Source organism: Thunnus albacares, chromosome 14 (assembly GCF_914725855.1).
Source record: "Thunnus albacares chromosome 14, fThuAlb1.1, whole genome shotgun sequence".
In the NCBI taxonomy this organism is placed as follows: Eukaryota; Metazoa; Chordata; class Actinopteri; order Scombriformes; family Scombridae; genus Thunnus; species Thunnus albacares.
The window spans coordinates 6,317,863-6,339,128 of record NC_058119.1 but is presented as its reverse complement, the minus strand read 5'-3'; the positions used below and the strand labels follow the sequence as shown (position 1 = coordinate 6,339,128).

General features: G+C 39.4%; 1 protein-coding gene across 2 annotated transcripts in view; it reads right to left on the bottom strand.

Moving 5' to 3' along the window:
- LOC122997526 (gamma-aminobutyric acid receptor subunit pi) overlaps positions 1-14,157 on the bottom strand; it is a 55,886-nt gene extending 41,729 nt beyond the window's left edge. For both annotated transcript variants that reach the window (XR_006407225.1, XM_044373720.1), the window contains exons 1-2: positions 14,017-14,157; positions 1,680-1,769 (exon numbers count right to left, since the gene is read on the bottom strand). Coding sequence is in view for 1 of the 2 variants with exons in the window: in XM_044373720.1 (XP_044229655.1) it covers positions 1,680-1,732 (53 nt within the window). In the remaining variant the exon portion in view is untranslated. The remainder of the gene's footprint in view (positions 1-1,679; positions 1,770-14,016) is intronic.
- Between the last annotated feature and the right edge of the window lie 7,109 nt (positions 14,158-21,266).

The following is a 21,266-nucleotide window of genomic DNA, read 5'->3' as shown; positions in this document are numbered from 1 at the left end:
TTTTTTTATTTATTTTAGTTTCTTTTTTGTTTATTATTTTCTGTATATTATCTTATGCTTCATCATGTATCCTCAAGACGTTCAGCTATTAATAAATGTCTTCATTGTTTGGTTGTTCCTTTGAGCTGCAGTAAACAGAGATCACTGTTTGGGACAAGAACTTACGATTGTGAGACTGATTCATTGATTAGATTGAACAAGGTTTTGTGCTCTCTCCTGGCACTAACAAATCCTAACCAAAAAGGAGGTGGTGCCCCCAATAACGAGGCAATTCATTAATATAGTATTAATACTCCTACATATTCTTATTTCAAATGGGAGTCAAAGCTTGTGCTTGGAATTCCAGGTTTTGATACGATCTTTCTTGTTTCTCATTTCTTCTTCACACTATTATTTATCATTTTATATCACTTCTGAATAAAGGTCTTCAACACCCAAATACTGACCTGTGGAAAAGCTATCTGCATAAAAAACAAAAACAGAGACCCAATCCAAAATGCAGTCGATCCAAACAGACCCGAATAGAAAGAGAACACCAACACTGGCAGCAGCATGATGCTGTTTCAGGAGTAGCCACTGTCAACACCAGCAGCAACATGTCATTCTCCTCAAGCTTCACAGATACACTCAGTGTCTTGCACCAAAAATAAACATTTTTCTCTGCTCAGCCACACTAGGCACTAGTCAAATTGACACCATGATATCAATCACTGTGGAAGGTGCTATACCAATAAAGTTTGAATGATTGATTGACTGACTGATCAGGATCCAACCACTAACCATCCCAATTAGACCGAATATAAATTAGACCCGGCCAGATTTGTCCCAGGTCCCAGGTTGGGATGGTTGGTGTTACAAGAAGCAGATTGCTACTCAGTATGCTTTTAATCAAAGGTGTATTACATTTTATCACTCCATTTTCACGATAAAATATCCATATTTGAGTCCACATTGCACTCAAATATAACAATGATCAATGCAAATTAATCTGCATGGGATCTTTGAAAGCTTACAGATTCATGAAATCAATTTATTCCATGCTTGAATGGTCACAGTCTGGCATATGGCATTTACACTAATAGCAGCTGCATTTGGCAACATACTAGTGTAGCAGGCAACCTGCTACAGCATATTAATCCCAGAGCTGATTGTGCAAAGAAGCGCTGCACTATACAGAGAATATCTCATAGCAGGATTCAGTGAGACCCAGAGGGTTTGCCTTATCTAAAATGTGCAAAGTGCATTCTGTGCTTTGAAAATTAACTATAGGAAGAGCAGAGGCTTCTTTTCACGGTAACAGACAAATGTGCACCAAAACATCCCATCATTCTCTCTATGTGACCTCTGCAGGGATTGTAACACCAATTGTATGCAATGACTGATGCACATGGTGCTGGATCCTGCCCCATCGGATCTGCTCAGCAGCGTCATGAATGTGGCAATGGAATTTCAATGCGTCTTGTCTGAAGGATGGGGAGTTGTTATTGAGTATTGATAGTTCACGAGAAAATGGTACAACTGAGTACCTTTCCATCTCCTCCTCGGCTCACCGCATACAAAGCTTTGGTGTTGTTCCAAATAAGAATCTGACATGACTTGATTATGCTTCCTGCCTCTTAAGATAGCTCTGCGGCTACAGATCCCAGCAGTTGTATTTCTCCTTCTGTAAGCAGTCTTACCTGCTAATGAGGAGGATGGTGAACACGGTCCCTCCTGATGCAAAGTGAGCCATGGCTGCTGAAGGAGTGGAGAAGCCGGGTAGAGTTTATCTGGAATAAGAGCACACAGAGGACAATAACATGCAATTTAGAGGGATGTAAGTGAAGATAGCAGAGTCAGATAATATGGATTTTGTTCCATTTGAACATCACTGAACCAGTGACTTCTAAATCTTCCTTCTTCTGCCGCTGTTTTCAAACTAAATCAGATGGTGGGCATCACAGATGGCCCTTTCCCTCCTTCCCGTTTTTAATGTTTACAATCTGCTGTTTCACAGATTTTTTTTTTTTTAACTGAGATGATAGCTATCACCCAGATAACTGGTCTCTCTGTGCCATTTGGTTATCATTCAGAGATTCTCTCACAGACACTGAAATGTAGGACAATCTTTGTGGAGGTATTTCTAAATCACACACCGGTGAGTTACAGTTCTGACATGCCTAAGGGACTTGTTAATTACTTCTCTCCAAGTCCATTTCTGGCACTGAGCTTGGGTGAAGAGTAATAAAATATATCGCAGTTTCTTTCAGAGAGAGTTATCATGTTTCCTATATCTCCTTCTCTGCCGCTCCCTCTGCCTCTCTTAAGATGAAAGCAGAAAGAAAACCATCAGAGACCAGAGTGACTTAACCACCAAGACCCCACTGCTGTGGACTGAAAGCTGGGCTAAGGAAATATTTAATGTAAACTTGAAAGCTAACTTCTGTGGCTGTAGCGTTAAAAGTGTTTTTTTGGCATAGGTTTAAAATACTGTAAGACCTGTTGGTGGTAATGTTACCTCTTTGGCTTCGGTTTTGATTACATAATGCACGTTGTGTGGTTCTGTACTACAAGACTACTCACCACTAGATTCTTGACACTCAGGACCTTAATTCTCAATGCCACAACTCAGCACGGGGTGCAGTTCTGGTAGCCAAGCAAGCATGAATCACGCAGAGCACATTACCCACAGCATCATGAGGACTTATCTTCATATTGAGCAACTTTGACCATCATTGGAGAAAGCATTGTGAAGATACAGTACATTTCCAGTTATCTTTTATGTATTTTGCCGCCAACTTTGTCACAGCCAAATGATCTGCAATAAATGACGTGACTGTTCCTGACAGGAATGTTTAGCTCATTCAACTGCCATGCATGATGCATGCTGTCTCAATTCAGTATACATTTTTTTATGGAAATTTCCTTACTTAGATGACCCAAAGACTTCAATAGTAAATAAAGACATAATGAATTAAATAATCACATAAATAGATATTGACAAAATATATAATATAACCTTAGAATTATTAAATAACAGATTTATGAACTCGGCTCATTATTATAAAATTAGCTGTTTATTTTCACCATAAGAGTCATTTCTATTTAATTCCAGAAGTGTTATTTCAAAATGTCCTTTTTCCAAAGTCTTTTTATCTCACAACTCCATTTTCCCCAATGATAAATGATGAATGTTTTATTTCATAATAACACTTCTTATCATCAGACGAGTCTTTATCTGTCAATCAAGACAGGCAGACCACGGCCAATTATATGATTTGCTCATTAAGATGAAGTTATTTCATTCTGATTGCAGAATAAATAATGCTTGAATAAGCAAGTTTTCTTGATCGCTATTTCATGATACATTTATATGTTTTCTCTGCATGTATTCATATGATTATTAATGTTTATTCTTTATTTATATAACGTTTTGGTCTCCACAAGTATGTGGTTAAGCATTCCTGTGCTAACAAATCCTAAAATCACATGGCAAGTCATATGGGATTTTGGTGGGATTTTGGGATTTGAATGCACAATGTGCATAGTAAAAATAGAATACTTCACATAATTTCATTGTTTTTTGACCAGCTGAATCAAAACTATTATATAACTCCATTGCATAAAGACAGAAAGAAACTATTGGTTGTTCAGTCTTTACATCTTTAGCTCTTAAGCTTATCTCGTAACTTCCTTTTGCATTAGTGCTTGAATTCTAACTTGCCTGGTGAGAGCTTAGCATTAAAAAGAGAGAGTCTAAAGCCGTGCTGGCAGCTCTGAGAGGCTGTACTAAGGCAAAGCGGTGCTTTGTAGGCATGCTGACATACAATGACAATGCTAACATGCTGATGTTTAGCATGTTTAATGTTATCCCTAATAACCATCTTATTTCAGCATGTCAGCATGTTCTGGGCTGGGTGACAATGGGCCTATATTTAATTTAAAAAAAATAGGCCTATTTCTGACAATGGTCCTTCAATTGTTTTCAACAATAAAAGACTGATTAAAATAGAGTAAAATTACAGGTACTCCTCTCCTGCTAAACAAAATACACAGCTGAGTAAATAACAATGAAATTGTAAACAGAACAAAAATAACAACAGGCCTACTTGCTCTGACAAAGTAATTAAGTTTTCAACTGAGGTAGACAGTTCCTTATTAGACAAAGTATTTCCTCCTATGTATCCCTGTACACCTCTTACAGGTTTTGTGCAAGGAAAACTAGCCTATCAACAGCCTCAGGCTGTGCCACAGGCTGCATACTTCAGACAGGAAGTGAGTGTAAAGAGAAACAGTTTGGTAAAACGGTAAAACACCTGTCTGTGTTTGACTTGGCTGTTGGTGTTTACTAGTGGACAGAAGACACGAGCTGCATGGGAACTCAGGCTAGTTAGCTACAAGCTAGTTAGCAAGCATGGCTCCATTCACAAGTAACGCCACTGTTTATCATAACCTATCGATAAAAAAACCAACGCCGACCAACTGCATGTGAACTTGTGGTTTGTGCTTAATAACACGTTGCTGCTGATATTCATTTTGACGCTTCATTTGCTATTATCTGAGCTGTTGTCACTGAATCTGATAGCCTTGCTCTCTGCCTGGGTGGGGTTGCGCGGAGAGTGTGAGAGAGGAGAGATGCAAACACTGGCACAGCTTTACGGAAGAAACGGGTTATGTATTTTAACGCAACATCAAACTGTATCGATACATCGAACAGTATTGTCTCATCTTATCTTTCACAGGGGGCGAGGAGTTCCATTTTGGGAGCGGGCCGCCCCTCAAAAGCAATGGTAGGGGAAGCACTGCATTAGTTTTGTCATTAGACTTCTGCTAATCATTCAAAAACCAGTATTTATTAGCCAGATAAAGTACAATATTTATTGACAGTACATTAGTTTCACAGAAAAGAAATGCTGCCAAGTATAAATATCAGCACACTGCTAACTGTAGCCTCGGTTTGTGCCTCTCACAGAGCTGCTAGTAGCGTTAGCAAGCCTGACAAGAGATGGCAGAGAGGCGACATTGTGCTAATAAACCAAAGATGTATTCCTTTTCTGTGGCAGTAAACACAACACATGGGCTGATAACTAACTGTGCTATATTCAGAGCTTTACAAGATATTCAGGGCTGACGATGTGATAAACAGCAGGGCTGCGGCTGCGTACTGACACTCCCCCTCAGACACACACACACTGGGCAGCCTCCTGTTGAGCCACTAAATTTGCTCAGCTACAACTCAGGTACGACACAGAAACTTTCACAAAGGGCTATGAGTATGCTTCTAGTGACTGTCAAAGCTCCAGTGGACTCTCTGTGTTTCCAGCTTGGACATGGAGAGTCTGACAGCAGCTGCTCATGGCTGCTTATTTTGCTCGCATTTCTTCCTCGTTGTCACCTACAATTGCTGTTCATCTGACTGTCACCAGTCTGTTCAGGAGGGTACTGGCGCTCTGGAAGTTGTGAGCTAAACTAGCTGAATAAATTCAGTTACTGTTGATCGTCTAATTGATTAATCGACTAATCTTTGCAGCTCTAGTTTGAAACACACAATGAGGACTGTTCCTGATTAATGAATTAACTTCTTGAGGTCCAACACAAAAAGGTGAATGATAGTTCAGTTCCTGTTCTCTCATTGATACTCCCCTTGGAGAAATGGTGTTCTCTCAGAATACAGATCTTGCATTCGGCTGCCCTCAATGTATTTAAATTTGAGTCTGTTTGACAAAGACCTGAGCACACACACACACACACACACACACACACACACACACACACACACACAGCACAGTAGAAACAGCAGCAGGTGATAGCTGACAATAGGCTAAAGACAGTAAAACACAGTAATGACTTAGTGTGAAAGATAAGCTGTGGAGAAGTTGGCCCATTACTGAGTTAATAAACTCTGTTACTTGAACATTTTTCACTGTGATCCTAAATTTCTTTATGCACTCCTAAAGTATGTACTCCTTAAGAAAAATGTTAGCATAGAGCCCTGACATCTGTCCCTAGAGCCATGCCGCTAGCATGGCTAAAAATCCATGTTGTGCTTGTATGAGGAAGCAACTTAATGGCACAAACTGTATACTGCATATGGTAGTCTAGTAAAGTGTGGTAATAAGGGACATTATCATCATGTAAAGTCTTTTAACTCCTTTTAAATTTACAGATGCTTTTAGCATAATATTTTTGCAATAAATTAGCAAAAAAATATGGTTAATCATCATATTTCCACTTCACCCACCTCCTGCTGACCTCTTAATCACAGACGACTGAGCAAATGACTGAGTGTGCCCCATTTGTGCCCCAGAGTGCACCACTTGAGAGCGATTTAAGCTCAATGAAGAATGTTAATATTCAAATATAGAAGTGTTGCTTTTGGACTGATGCACTGGTTTATACTCTGCCCAGTAAACAGTATAAACTGGGCTGCAAATCAAACAAACCCAGTGAGCAGCACAGTTTGGGGAATTAAAGAGAAAGTATTTTCAGCGTTTTGAAGGAGCAAAAATACAGAGCTCTGAAATAGTTTAATACAAAACATTTTCCTTGCTCTTGCAATTGCAAATTACAAGCTGCTATCTTGTATGTTTAAAAGCTCCATTACATTATAAATACTGCTCATCCCCTATTGAGGAATGCCATTATAAATGATAATCTATACACGCAGCCTGGTAATGCATTACATGGAATGAATGATGCACACTCTCATGGGAGAAATTTACTCGGTACATTACAGTGCTAGTCAGGGGCTCAGGGACACCCCTTGTAAGACCTGTTTGAATTTTAAAGCGATCACTGTGTTAATGCTTGACAACATCTGACAAATATAGACGGGTGACAAATTAAAGGAAAAACCAACATAAAGTGTCTTAGTAAGGTGTTGGGCCACCATGTGCTGCCAGGACAGCTTGAATGTGCCTTGGCATTGGTTCTAAAAGTTTCTGAACTCTACAGGAGGGATGAACACCATTCTTCAAAAAGATATTCCCTCATTTGGCAATGATGGTGGTGGAGAGCGCTGTCTAACACATCGGTCCAAAATCTCCCATTGGTGTGCAATTGGGATGAGATCTGGTGACTGTGAAGGCCATAACATATGATTCACATCATCATCATAGTCATCAAACCATTCAGTGACCCCTCCTGCCCTGTGGATTATAGGCATTGTCATCCTGGAGGAGACCGCTCCCATCAGGATAGAAATGTTTCATCATAGGATAATGTTGATCGCACAGAACAACTTTGTATTGATTTGCAGTGAGTCTTCCCTCTAAGGGGACAAGTGGACCCAAACCATGCCAGCAAAATGCCCCCCACAGCATGACAGAGCCACCAGATCCCCTCACTGTAGGGGTCAAGCATTCAGACCTGTACCAGTTTTTCCTTTAATGTGTCACCCGTCTGTACATCTACATCAAGATCTGCAACTACATCAGATAACAATATTTAACTCTCACGCAATAGAAGACATAGAGGTTTTGATGCAGCAAAAGGATTCCACATCTAATACAAACGCTTCAAAATACAAACCACCTGATAAAAAAAAAGGCAAGATGCCACTTGCACTGTGATATTGTATTTATAATAGGCAATGTGAAATATTTAAATCTTCTGCTACAATTGTGCTTTTTGGAGTGGAAAGCACCCTGACAAGAGCCTATATACATGCTTCAGTGCATAGATGGCAGATTCACCCATCACATATTGATTTTTACTCCAGTTTGTGTTGCAAGAAAATTAAATTACACTTAACTGCATGTAACAAAATACTCAAATTAACAGATTTCATGCTACAGACTTGTAACCAGCTAGACCAACATGTTCAGAATAATGCACTTACAACCTCCATTTAACCATAAAAACTTACATTCATGAATTATTGAATATTTTTAAAGGATTTCTGCTTCATTTTCAATGCAAAAAAGTCCTGGATACCATGTGTAACTGGAGAGGAAAGGTAATGACAGAATGTATGTCAAAGCTTCTTTAAAAAAAGAAGTTTGTTACAAAGTTTGTGAATGCCAGCATAAAAATAATTAATATTGTTTGTGTCATTGTGTGTGCATGCCCTAGTTACTCAGTGAGTGGATCTGACATGCTAGGCAGTAAATGAAAAAACTACAAATGACAAATGATTTCCTTTTTTGTCTTCTCTCACTGTAGTGTAATTGGTATCATCTGTCATTGTCTGTGGATAACTTTTTGATCCTTAGATGGCACGAGTAAATAAATTACACACACAAACTGGTCGCAACCACAGACCTATGCACATGGTTGTTTCTGGCTGTTGACTACTACTTTATAACCCTGATCCTCAAAGTAGCAAATATTTGCTTACTCGTTATTTTAGAGATGAAAATGTGATTCAGTTCCCCAGGTAAGGTAGGGCTCCATCTAAAGTACAGTTATCTCTGCTCTTCAGCCCGTGTTTGTCTGTGAAATCTGGTCTGGCATGCACCCGAGCTCAGTGACCATCCTGAGGAGGGACGCTCCTATGTGAAAGGGTGGGAAACAGTGTTCTGCATGGCTGAGGCTCAAGGTAGAGCGGGTTGTCCACTAATCGGAAGATTGGCGATTTGATCCCTGGCTCCTGCAGTACGAATGTCGAAGTGTCCTTGGGCAAGATACTAAACCCCAAATTGTTCCCAAAGGCTGTGCCATCAGCGCATGAATGTGTGTGTGAATGGATGAATGTTGGCATGTAGTGTAAAGTACTTCGAATGGTCAGAAAACTAGAAAGCAGTCTATTTACCGTTCATCCATCCATTTCATTCATCACAAGTGATTCCTGTCTTTCAGCTGTGGCTCCAACTGTTGGCACTTTGATTTTAAGCTGTCTTGAAAAGGGCAGCAGCAAATATAAAAAGATATGTCAGGCAGAACTGAGTCACTTCATCGAATTCCCTGGTTTTTCTCTCCTTTGTTGCTCTTCAAGGTACTTATTCTAGGCATGCTGGATGAGTCACATCAATAGCTTCTCAACCTCCATGGCCACCGAGCTGCTAGTCCATACCCTAATTCACCCCTTCCCCCACTTATGCTTATTTCTACCCTTCATAGCCATGACTTACTGAATGATGGCAGTGTTGTATGTTGTCATTTGGACTTGTGTTTCATCAAACCACATCATTTACGACAAAAGAGCTTTTTCGGCATGGATAATTTTCTGATATGAGCCCAAGTGTAACTGTTGGGCACGAAAACCGCTACAATAGGAAACAGAAAATCATCCAGTTAGCTTACCATCACTGTCTTGCAATCGTGGTATGCCAGCATATATCAGAAGCCAGTAGCTAGTAATGACATGTTGACATGCCGCATGTGATTATGAAGCATCATTTATTAGCTTATGTTTTTCTTTTCAAAGTTAAACGGGCTTCCTGGCTAGTCAGCGAGCTAACAAAGCTAAAAACAAGAGAGACTTGTTTTCAGAGACTTACAGGCCAACATCAAAATCATAGCTGTGTCCAAAGTGTCTTCCTTGTCCACTTTTTCACGGTTATTACCATCTACCTACACAATACACACTCAATAGTTTCCTCTAGTGTTGTGTAGCTGTAACAGGTCTTTTTCACAGCAGACATGTCATACAGCTATTGATTAATGATGGCTGCAGGGTAGAGCCCTGCTGTTGTTCATGCTGGCTCACTGGCATGGCTTACTAGAGAGCCACCATTAATGTGATTAGGTACACCTGCGCTTTTCCTGCTGTGACAAGTTAAAATGTCTGCTGTGAAAAAGATTCTACGCTTCTTTCTTCTAACAATCCCTCAATGCATCCCTTAAATGGTGGTTATTTATATTTATACAAATCAAACGTTTTATCTCCTAATATGGATTCAGTTACCTCAACTCAGGGTATCTACCAATATAGAGTACCAATCCAATACCAGTGCTCACTTTTGCCCAAATTGAAATCTGTATCCAGTCTGTTCACTTCCCTTTTTTTTTAGATCTCAATGTTACTTAAGAGATTCCACAAGTATGTCAGAGCAAAAATAGCTCTAAAAGAATCACTAATGTGAGAGTGATGGAAAAGAGTAATAGAGCATTTCACTGTGTGGTAGAAAAGTTACATCTTCGTTATCAAAGGATCTTAGTGATGTTGTGAGTGTAGGGCCTTTAAGGCTGTTGCCACAGACTAACCAACATTTCTTATTATATGAAAGTGACTTGACTCAGTGTATTCCTCAGCTCACCTCCTGACAGAGGCTCTCTGAGTTTCACTATCTTTCTTGCTCTGCCTCTTTATCTCTTTCAAAAGCACCAAGGCAATGTCTCACAGAAACACCAGGGACTCAGTGGCTTCATCTAGGCGGAGAGGCCTCTCCCCCTCTATTTCATCTGCTGGTTAGAAGTGTCGATTCAGGCTCTGAGTGACTTCTATTTTTCATCATCCCAGACAGGTCTCTAGTGTCCGTCACTCTACATTATTATTGGAATGAGTTAGCAATGTTGCTGCTCTTCCACTGAAACACTCAGTATGGAGAAGAAATATGCAGGCTTTCAATTACAGCAGTGATGACACCATGAAAATCAAAGTTGATAATGATTAGTAGACAAGTAGGGTTTATATTTAAAGGAACAGTTTGGTATTTTAGGAAATAGCCTTAATCAATTTCTTACTTAGAGTGAGATGAGAAGATCAATACCCCTCTAAAGTCTGTATGGTAAATATGAAATAACCACCAGCAGCCGGTTTGCTTCACAGCAGCTTCACATAAAGACTGGTGAAACAGCTAGCCTGGCTAGCCAAGCTAACAAAATCTGCCTACCAGCACATCTTAATCTTATAATTAACACATTATATCTCCTTTGTTTAATATAAGCACAACCGTAAAGATGAAAACACTGTGGTTTTACATGGTATCAGTTATGTGCGGACTATTTCATGGTCAGGTGCAGTAACTTCCAGGATTTTGTTAACTTTGGACAGAGCCAGGTTAGCCGTTTGCATCTGTTGACAGTCTTTCTGGAAAGGTAAGCTAACACCTGCTTGCGGTAGTTTCATATTTACGGTACAGATACAGAGATACAGATAAGAGTGGTGTCAATCTTTTCATCTACAGTAACTCTGCAAAAAAGCGAATAATACCAAAACCAAACTATTCCTTCAAGAACTAATGATAAATGAAGATGCATTGGACTCATTCATAACCCCCCTAAAAATACTGTCTGTGACTGCTTAAAAGCCTCTTGTCTATCAACACCACACCTCTGGTCTTTGGCTGCATTTTTGTCAAATGTAATCCTTGAAAATTGAAGCCTGAGGGAAAGTAGATCTGAGGAAGCATCTGGACAATGTGACCAGGCCTGTAGCTACCATTGATGACACCGAGGTCATGTCCTCGGCATTATTTCTGTTTTTTTTTTCCATTTAATTTTTTAATAGCCTATATATATTTCATAAAATGTAAAATTAAAGTGACAAATCGCTAAAACTATTTAGTTGTATGTTGTGTGTCAACAAAGGTTGGCATCATCTCATCAGCAGAGCTCAACACTTCATGTATCTTTTACACTCAGTTGTCATTTTATTGGGTGTTGAGCTTAAACATGTCTCATCATTCTCCTTTAATTTGTAAGTTGGTACCTGCTAGATGATTTTGGTTTAAGTGCATCTTTCTCTACCATGCTACACTCCACTGCTTTCAACAACAACTCAAATACAATAAAAAAAACAACCCATGTTCCACCCACTGTGGAGGTACCATTGGATTATCATAGAAATATGAAGCTATGTTTTTTTATCAGAGGTTGAGCAAATGCATGGTCCTGAAATAAACTTTTTTTTCATAACATTTGGTTGCATATGAATTAATGTATGAAGTAACTGTGAATTAACATTCTTTAACTGATGATTTATTAAATGTGAATTAATCACATAAAGGCATAGTGACTTGATCATTTGTTAATGGTGAGCAACAGGAATTCATGATACATCCTGCATTGATTCATGCATTAAATCATCATGAGACACGCATTAGTTAAGCATTACTTAAGTGTGTGATGGCTACCCTTATTATAGTGTTACCAACAAATCAATACAGAGAGGAAACTGAAAACAATGCTGTCTTCAATACATTCAATTTGTTGTTCAAGACTGCAGTTGGTTCCATGTTGTCCATCTGAGAGGGGCAGAAAATACCACTCCCAGCTCTGGAATTTTGATGATAACAGAGAGCCTTTCCATTATCTCTACACAACTCTATTTATGTAAATCTCATTCCTCTCCCTTCTAGTGCCTTCTTCAGATGGCTGGCCTGCACTGTGAGAGCAAAATCTGAAAGGCAGCTGGCAGTTTATACACAATGATAGAACAAAATCTGCACCAATTAAGTCTCCCATACAATCTGTGCTTATTTCACTGATTGCAGGCATTATCACTGTAGTAAATATGGTTTAAGAAATTAGGAGAGGACTTGAGGAAACTCACCATAAGGCTTCATGGAGCATTAATTACAGTTTTTATTACAGTGGAAACATAGCATTGCTGGGAGCATTTGTCTGTTGACTTGACAGTGTAAATGGAAACTTTGGTATTTTTCAACCTGGACCCTATTTTCCCATCATTTTGTGTCTAAGTGACTAATGGTGATAACAATTTTTGAAATTGGTCCAGTATTGAGTGAGAGCACTTCAGCTGGCAGCTGCTAAAAGGGTTGCAATGTAATCCGATGGGACAATAGCGTCCCATCAACACATCCATTAAAAGTGCTTGTTTTTGCCACTGACAGGCTCGGATTGTTATTATAAGTGTCTGACAACATAATGGAAAGGACCATACAGAGAATCTTTACCTTTTGCTTGATCCGGTCTGCTTGTTATTGTGTCTAACCAAGTCTCGCTCAAGGAGAAGTCTCGTTCTGAAATCTCGCAGGAGTGAGCTGTTGTTGAAATCAGCTAAATATTCAGCTACTTTGAAACTTTGAAAATCTTTTAGATAACACTAAGCTACGCTTTCTGTACTCCAACACAACAAACTCCTCCAAGCACTTGTCTCTCCAACTCTAGCTAGGAGTGTAGCTAGTAACTGAGGCGCTCTCGCTCAATACAGGACCAATTTCAAAAACTGTTGTCCCCATTAGTCACTTGGACACAAAAAGATGGGAAAATAGGTTCCAGGTTGAAAAATACCAAAGTTTCCTTTTAATTGCTTTTTATCTGATGCAGAGCTGCTGCATTAAGTCAGGCCAGTAGAAATCACCACTGATAAGAACTATCTGATACACAAGGCTGGACTGGCCTGTAAATGTCCACAGGCTGTTCTGGTTAACCATGATAAATCCTCCATTTATGTACCCCAGTAACATCCACTTCCCATAAAGACAGCTATACAGCAGACTGCGCATCACCCTGAGAGTCTCTGTTAAATTCCTTCTTGACCTTCACGTTCATATCACTTTAATAATTGTCATCCGTAAAATCACCCCTGTGCCCAATTAAAGGTTGCAGTTTGCTTTATGAGCTTCACCACAGTTGGAAGTACTTGAGTGTTCCTCCAATTATAAACTGAGCATACTGTCCAAAAAATGGCCCTGAGGAAAAATCAATCAGGGATTAAGAGGCTTGCGTGGTTAAGCAAAAACTTGTTAACCTCCTAACCCTCATCCACATTAAGAAAGAGCATCATCTATGCACTGGTGCACCAGCAGCTTACACAGGCAGAATTAATTGAAAACAGCAGAATTTAAGAGGAAGAAGAACACACGCACGAAAGCGCGCGCGTAAAGACACACACAGACAGGCAATGCATGTATCTGGCTGTTAAGTAACACCGAGATAAGCCTGAAATTATTGGCTACGCAAGAGCATTTTTACAGATATTTGATTCGGAGAAAAGATCACTTCACACTTCAAAGTTTAAATGGGTTTTTTGGTATCCAGCCTGAATCAGACCGCGCGCTCAAAGGCTCGCTGGTGAGAAAAAGCGCACAAGCAGACAACGACCGTCTCCACAAAATGAACATGAACAGGTGCCAACGTCATTTTTACTAAATATCAGCCACAGTTCTAAAGTTAAAACACAAACTTTACCTGTAACAGTCGATCGTCGCGGGCATGTCACATATGTCAGCGCATCCTGGAAATATGAGTCCGTAACGTAAGAGTTTTCCCTCAGATCGGTGCGCTTGCAGCCGAGACTGCCATCCAGTTTTGTTAAAGACAGCACCTGCTGATCCGCGCATACATATGCCCGCACAAACAACTGGTTGTGCTCTGTCAGCGGATTCTCATTAACCACTATGGGCTGGACGCGCCGCTGCGCAATGACGCACGCCATGGACTCGCAGCTGATTTGGAGTCTCCAAAGCTGCCCAAGATAAATGTCCAGAATATCTGTCATGATGATGTCTGCTGTGCGTTACCCTGCAGCTACAGTGTAGAGAGAAAAAAAACATATTTCATGTCGCAACTAAATCCATGGAGCGGTTTTTGTCTTTCATCAAATCCTTCACGTGAGACAAAACCGTTTGCCTCAGGTGGCATTTAGTGAATATTTGCTTCAAACCTTCCACAGGGATTCACATTTTCGAAATCAAAGAGAATCATAGTGGAAAAATTTAATGTCTATTGGCACACAACACACACACCATGTTATCATTCCATCTCTATTTTGGTACTTTGAAGAAATCAAGTGACAATAATCCTGTCAGTGCACGTTTAACGCTTCGCAGCAGCACTTAAAGCTATTATACTTTCTAATCAGTTTCACAAAGGGAAAAATAGGTTGCTCTAAAAATTCAGGAAATGAGGCTCAGGGGCTACAAGTCAGGATGGAGGACCTAGGTGTTCACCTCTGATGGAAGGAGCTGGACAACCTTCCCTTTAGCCTTACTCCTTTGACTCTGCGTGGGTGTACCGTGAACACTTCAATCCAAAACTCCCAAAGGGCAGTGAAGGGCGGTCAGTCAGGCAGCAGCTGATCCGATCTTAGCTCACATGTGTGCCATAAATGTTGCAGCTCAGTCGCTGCATGCTAGGGCAGGAAAGTGCCACAGTGGTTTGTAGAGAGACCACCATTCAAGCGGGAGAGGGTTGAAGCCCCTTTGTTGGCAAACAGCCATTCAGCTGAAGCATGCTTATGAGCAGGACAATGAATCTCTTCTGCACATGGAGCTTCCACCTCCAGGGAGGCTGCTCTGTAGCTGACCCTGATCTCTGACCCCGCTGTGGAAGGGGAGAGAAAAAAGAGGATCATTAAAGCAGATTGGAGCTTTATAGCCTACATATTGTATTTTACCGTATTTTCAAAAAGGCAGAGCATCTCTGGGGGCATTTCATTAGTTGAGCTCAAGAAAGACATATTAAAAAAATCTAATACAACTGTGTTGTGGTTTTCAAAGATATTGGGAATCAAAGACCCTTGGAATTTGATAGTGAGAAGAAGTGACATTTTAGCAACCTCATTCATACTTCTTCTTTTACTCAGTTCTCAAGGAGTGCTCAAAAATCTAAAGGTCAAAGTGGTGCAACCTGGCAGCACATGCTGTGTAAAAGTGACATCCTTGTTTTGAATTTGGCCCAACACTTAACATGTCATTATCTCTGTCATGTAGTATCTCTTATCTCTCCCTCTTTTGAGTTATAATAAATGCAAAAAAGGAAAATAATGTATCTGCTACTTTACTTTAACATAGCATGCTGCATAAACAGCAGCTACTTTTTTGACCATGCTATTTGTTTATTGTACTAAAAATTTTACATTATATTAATAATAATCAATTCACATTGCACTAAAATGATATCACTTACTGGTATTAGCCAACCATCTCTTGGGAAAGTGGTTTCCAACCTGGGGGTTTGGGTGCTCCGAGGATTCACAAGATAAATCTCAGGGGTCATGAATTAAGAAGTAGGACAGATAAGCAGAAAAAATCTCCACTAAAACTATGTCTATTTTACAGATTTTGCTCTAAACGTTGCCTTTCTCATGAATAACTTCATAATTTTACCTCCTCAGATCTCTATGAATTATTCATTTAAACAAAAATGATTCTTTGGTTCACAACTGCTTTTTTAGGGGTCAAAGACCAAAAGGTTTGGGATCCAATGTCTTGGGATAGTGAAACTATCGTTTGACTGTAGGAAGCTTTATACAAGCAAGAAAATATTCACTTTTACAGCCTCATAAGATTACAGAAATACTGAATGCTGTATAGTTAAAATAGAAGAACAGCATGGACACTGTCATCTCATGGTACTAATGGTCATATGATTATGTGTCTCTTGTTACTGCTTAAAAGCCAATCTATCCATTCATCTGTCCCACCCAAAGCAAATAACATCTGATTAACAACAAGTCCCTTAATTTACAGTATGTATCTGTGCACTCTATTCTCATAATGTGCAGAAATTATTGCCAAGTGTCACCTGCCAGGTCTTTGCTGTCCTTGTACTGTGTTACCAACCTAATATCTTCTGAATATCCTTGACATTCCAGCAGGGACCCTCCCTCTGTAATCCTTTATGCGTGTGAGAGCAGAGGACAGGTGACTAGACAAGGCCACTAACTTGAAGGCTATCCAGCTCTCAACCTTTTCCTCCTCTGATTGGCCCGCTTGTGATGAATCCCCCCCTCATATCTTTCTCTGTCACATTTGAATCCTACTGGGGTATTTCACCACGTCCACCTGAGCCCTCATTCATCTGTTGCTGCTTTCGCCGAACCGTTTTACCCTGGGTTATAAGGGCATGTGCATGTTTTACGCATGATTTATGTGTGCTGCTTTCTATCACTTAGACCTGGGTCACCATGAGCAGAGCAGATTAAAGGCGCACACTGAAACCAGACCTTTCACACACTTGACCAATGATCTCTTGGGCTCTCAATGGGTCAAGTGTGCAATACATTATTCATATACGATGAGTTGCAAGCTACTGTATATGTAGATCTGATGAGGTGATTAATATTTAGCAGTGTGTCAGTGAAGTCATGGTTGAGTCATCATTCAAGCACTGACAACTTTCACTATATTGTCAAATCATTTAACATGTGACCACATTGCCAGTAGGTCTCGCTGGGATATTAGCATGCATTATGCAACATTTCTACTACTGCAATCTTCATGTTAAAACAATTCATCTATGTAGAAAAGGTTCAATTCCATTTGCAGGGTGACCTTGCCCTCCTCATCTGGGTGATGGATTTCGGTGCAAAGCCTCAGAAATCGCTTATCCACAATTTATTGCACGAGAACAAGAGTGTGAGCTTTGCAGAGCTAATTCCATGTCGTCAACCAATGTAAGTCACATGAATCTAATGCCCTTGTCTTGGAGAGGTGAAGATCTATATCTATATGGCAACGATTTCTGTGCCATTAAAGCATCATTATTTCTAAAATGGCGATAATTTGTGGGCCAAACATATATTTTTTCCCTCTATGTGGAACAATTCAGAACCATGGACAGCGACTATTTCTCTATTACAGTGTGAGACACTAAAGGAGCTGTAGTCAGCTTTATAATCGCTATAACAGTAGAAAAAATGCACAGAATGTGCAGCCAATTCAGAGGTGTTGCAACATTGATTATTTTTTAATGGAGCAAGACCACAACTTCCCTCATGTAGCTGTCTGTCACACCTGCTAGAGTTATTGTCAGGTTGTAGCACCAAACTGGCAGTGAGTAAAAAACACTAAATTAAGCTTTCATTATGTCCAATTCATTATGTAACGGTTGCTGGCCTTGTACCGTTGAAACTAGATGAAGTAAAATATTGACTTGAAACATGCCGCCAAGATGTTCTCTGTGTTCATTGATTTTTGAAATGCAATAAGAGAAGATGCATCCTGACACAGATTGTTAAAATGAGATTTTTAAACAGACTTTAAAATGTCTTAGATACATTTTAGCAAGCTTTTTCATCCTCATTAGGTAGCGGCTCCTGGAAGACTTAGAAACCTCATGAAAGCGCCGTTATGTCTGGCTTCACAGGAGCTACTGTGCACCCTCATTAGACAGATGCTGTTGCCAGAGGTGACTATGGTATCTGGGGTAAACTGTTAGTGGCGTCCTTGCTTTCCGTTCACAGGAACAGATGTCAGAGGGAGCTAGACTGCCTTGTCATTCCACCTGGGGTTTCCACCCTTTCATTTTTTTCTGGTGTGTTCATATCAAATTGTTTTGTGTCAAGTGTTTCGAACTGTGATGACTGGGATAACCTGGCACACAAGGCAGAATGATGTGTGATGTGCGTGAGGTTAATGAATAAATCAAAACATGCATGTTGCAATGGCGTGTCATTAGCCGAAAAAGTAATTACGGAGCTAAAAAATGGTGTCAATTTCCAGCTTAATAATGTTATCCAATGCGCGTCATTTATCTTTCACAGCTAGAAGGGATTTGGGTCATTAAAAATATGTGCACCACTTGCTCATTTTACAGGAAATGGCAACTTTAAACAGGGAGATAAGAGTGAGATCATTTTTTTAAAAGTTACTCAAAGACAGTAGCATAAGCAATTAAAGAGTCAGTGGAGCAGGTAGCAGCACACTGTGTATAATTGGTTCCCACAACACATTTTCCTGTTTTTTCTGCCTTCTCCCTTTCTGTGACATCATTTACTCTCACTCCTCTCAGTAAATATTCTCCCCATTTGATCCCTTGCTCATTCAACCACGCTCTCTATCTTTGTCATTCTCTTCCTTTGTTTTACTCACGTATGCCCACACATACCCAGGAAAAGCTTGGCACTGCTTATTGGGCAGAAAGACAATCCAGGCATTTTCAGACTGTCAAGAGACAAATGTAAGGATTTGCTACTAATAGACACATCAAATGTAGGAAAAAAACAACCTTCATCTGTCAAAAGTTACATCCTTTTTAATCTAATATCCTGTCAAAATTGCCTTGAGGTTACATCACCTGTCAGTCTGTCTGCTTTATTTGACTCAACTGGATTTTTATCTTCAAACCAAAAATTGTCACAAATGCTAAATCCATCAAGTCATAACAATACAGTATTGTAGTTTGATAAACCAGGCAATATTTAACCTTGCGGGGACGGAGGTAAACATAAAGCTATAAAAAGATTAGAACAACAGAACACCTACAATGGAATCGTGCTGATGTTACTGTACTAAAATTTGCTTCCATGAGTCATCTGAGTCCACTGGAGATCATCCCACTTTACTCACGCCTCCACTTTGTTTTCTTTGCTCCAAACCACTGGGGAAACATGCCATTCAGTTACACACGAGCTAGAGTTTACAAAAACAAAGTCACAAGAACTCATAAGTAGTGACTTCTTGTCCCTCCAAGTTACTAACTTTGTCACTGTGGATATATCAGAGCAGATGTAATTCCAGCCCTTGCAATTCAATTTGAGGATTATGTTTTTTTCTTCCTCTTCTTCTCTGGTGTCCATACTGGTTACAAATGCATTGGAAATATCTGAGGCATGATTTTCTCTCTGGACTGTGCTTCGACCGTGTTTCATTTTATCATGCTCAGCTTTCTTAGCCGTGCAGTACTTTCTCTGCATCAAATCATTTTAAAAGCCTGAGTTTTGTTTCCTGCAGACTGTTTGTCTTAAACCAGCAACACTTTTGCTCTCTTGGAGGATATTTTATAGGATATATTTGATATATTTTTAAACACCAAAAAAAGGAAACTAACAGGATAAATTCTGCAGAGTTCACTTGAACATGCTTAGTGTGAACGTGCCTTATACTGAAAAATGAAAATGTAAAGGATAGTGAGTAGGTTTGACTCCAAATATTCACACCTCACACTGCAAATCCAGTGTGGATGCATTTGTAGAAAAACACATTAGGTTGATACAAGGGATGCATGGTGGCCACATTTTTTTTGTGGCAGAAAATTTTGAGAATTGAATTATTTTTATTGCTCTGATAATGGAATTTCAGACAATAATAACGCATAAAACAGACTAGAGAGCTACTGTGCCTAAAACTCAGTTCTGAATGGGGTAAAATATAAAAGTAACACACAAGTTTTAAAACCAAAAACTGCTCAAAATATCAAAAGTTTGTGCAAATACCCACTGTTAGAGTTACATTAATGTAACTCTAACAGTGGGTATTTGCACAAACAATTGTTATATTATTGGATCAATATTATTAATGTATTAACATGTGAGCAGTACTTTACTGTTGCAGCTTCATATACTGTTGGGTTGTTTAATTTATAACAATTGATTATATTGTATTGGCTGATCAAATGGTTTGTTTGTAAAATATTAATCTAAAAAGTAACTGGTAGCTGTTAAGTAAATGTGGTGGAGTAAAAAGTACAATATTTGCCTCCAAATGTGATGTCGCTGAAGCAGCATAAAACTGAATCACTCAAGTAAAGTATAAGTACTTCAGAATATTACTTCAGTGCAGTACTTGAGTAAATGTACTTATTTACTCTCCAACACTGAATACATGGGAGGAAGGGTGATGAGGTGACTAACGAGATCATCCTCAACTAGAACACCTGGGCCTGCACTCTCACCTCTTTACCAACTCGTGCTTTGATATGATGAAAAGCATTGCATATACTGTGTATGAAATAAACTGCTACAGTAATTATACTGAGCTTTTATAGTGTCAATGTGACATATTATGTTGTACTACACATTTGGTAAAGCAATGACAAACTGCTGCTGGAGTGAGCCACGAGAAAAACATTCTTAGTTTAGTGATTTTCTCACTACTTACCGAGCATTTTAAAATGCACATTAACATTCATTTATTCGACAGTAAATACCATATAGGCCATATAATTAGCTCATATACTGTTTACAGGAAAATTAAGTATCATTTTACTGCAATAAACAAACATTAGCAAGCAAATGCCAACGTGCCTGTTTTGTTTGACAAATAGACCAATTAAATACTATATATATTGAGGTAAATGTGCAATTTACTTATGCTCTATGTAGAGTATCTTTTGTTTCCATGGTAACATTCTGAATATTCTGTGTGTTGATGTCTGCAGGGATACTGATGAATAGGATGTGAGGATGCTTTAAAACAACATATCCCAGCTCCAGTATGACCAGGAGTGTGTATGTAAATGCTGTAAACATCATAATCAGAGAAACAAATCACTCTGCAGGATGAACCAGCATCAGTTTCAGAGGACAGTGTTATTTAGCTGTACTTGGACTGTTGTTTGAACAGATCTGCATTGAAGCAAATCTTGGCTCTTGGAACTGTTTGGCACCTCTTTGTATGTATATTTACTTTCCTCCATCTGTCTCTATATCAAATTTTCTTTTTTCTTCTTCACACGCTCTCCCTCACTCTGAATAGTTTTAGGCTAGTCAGAAAACA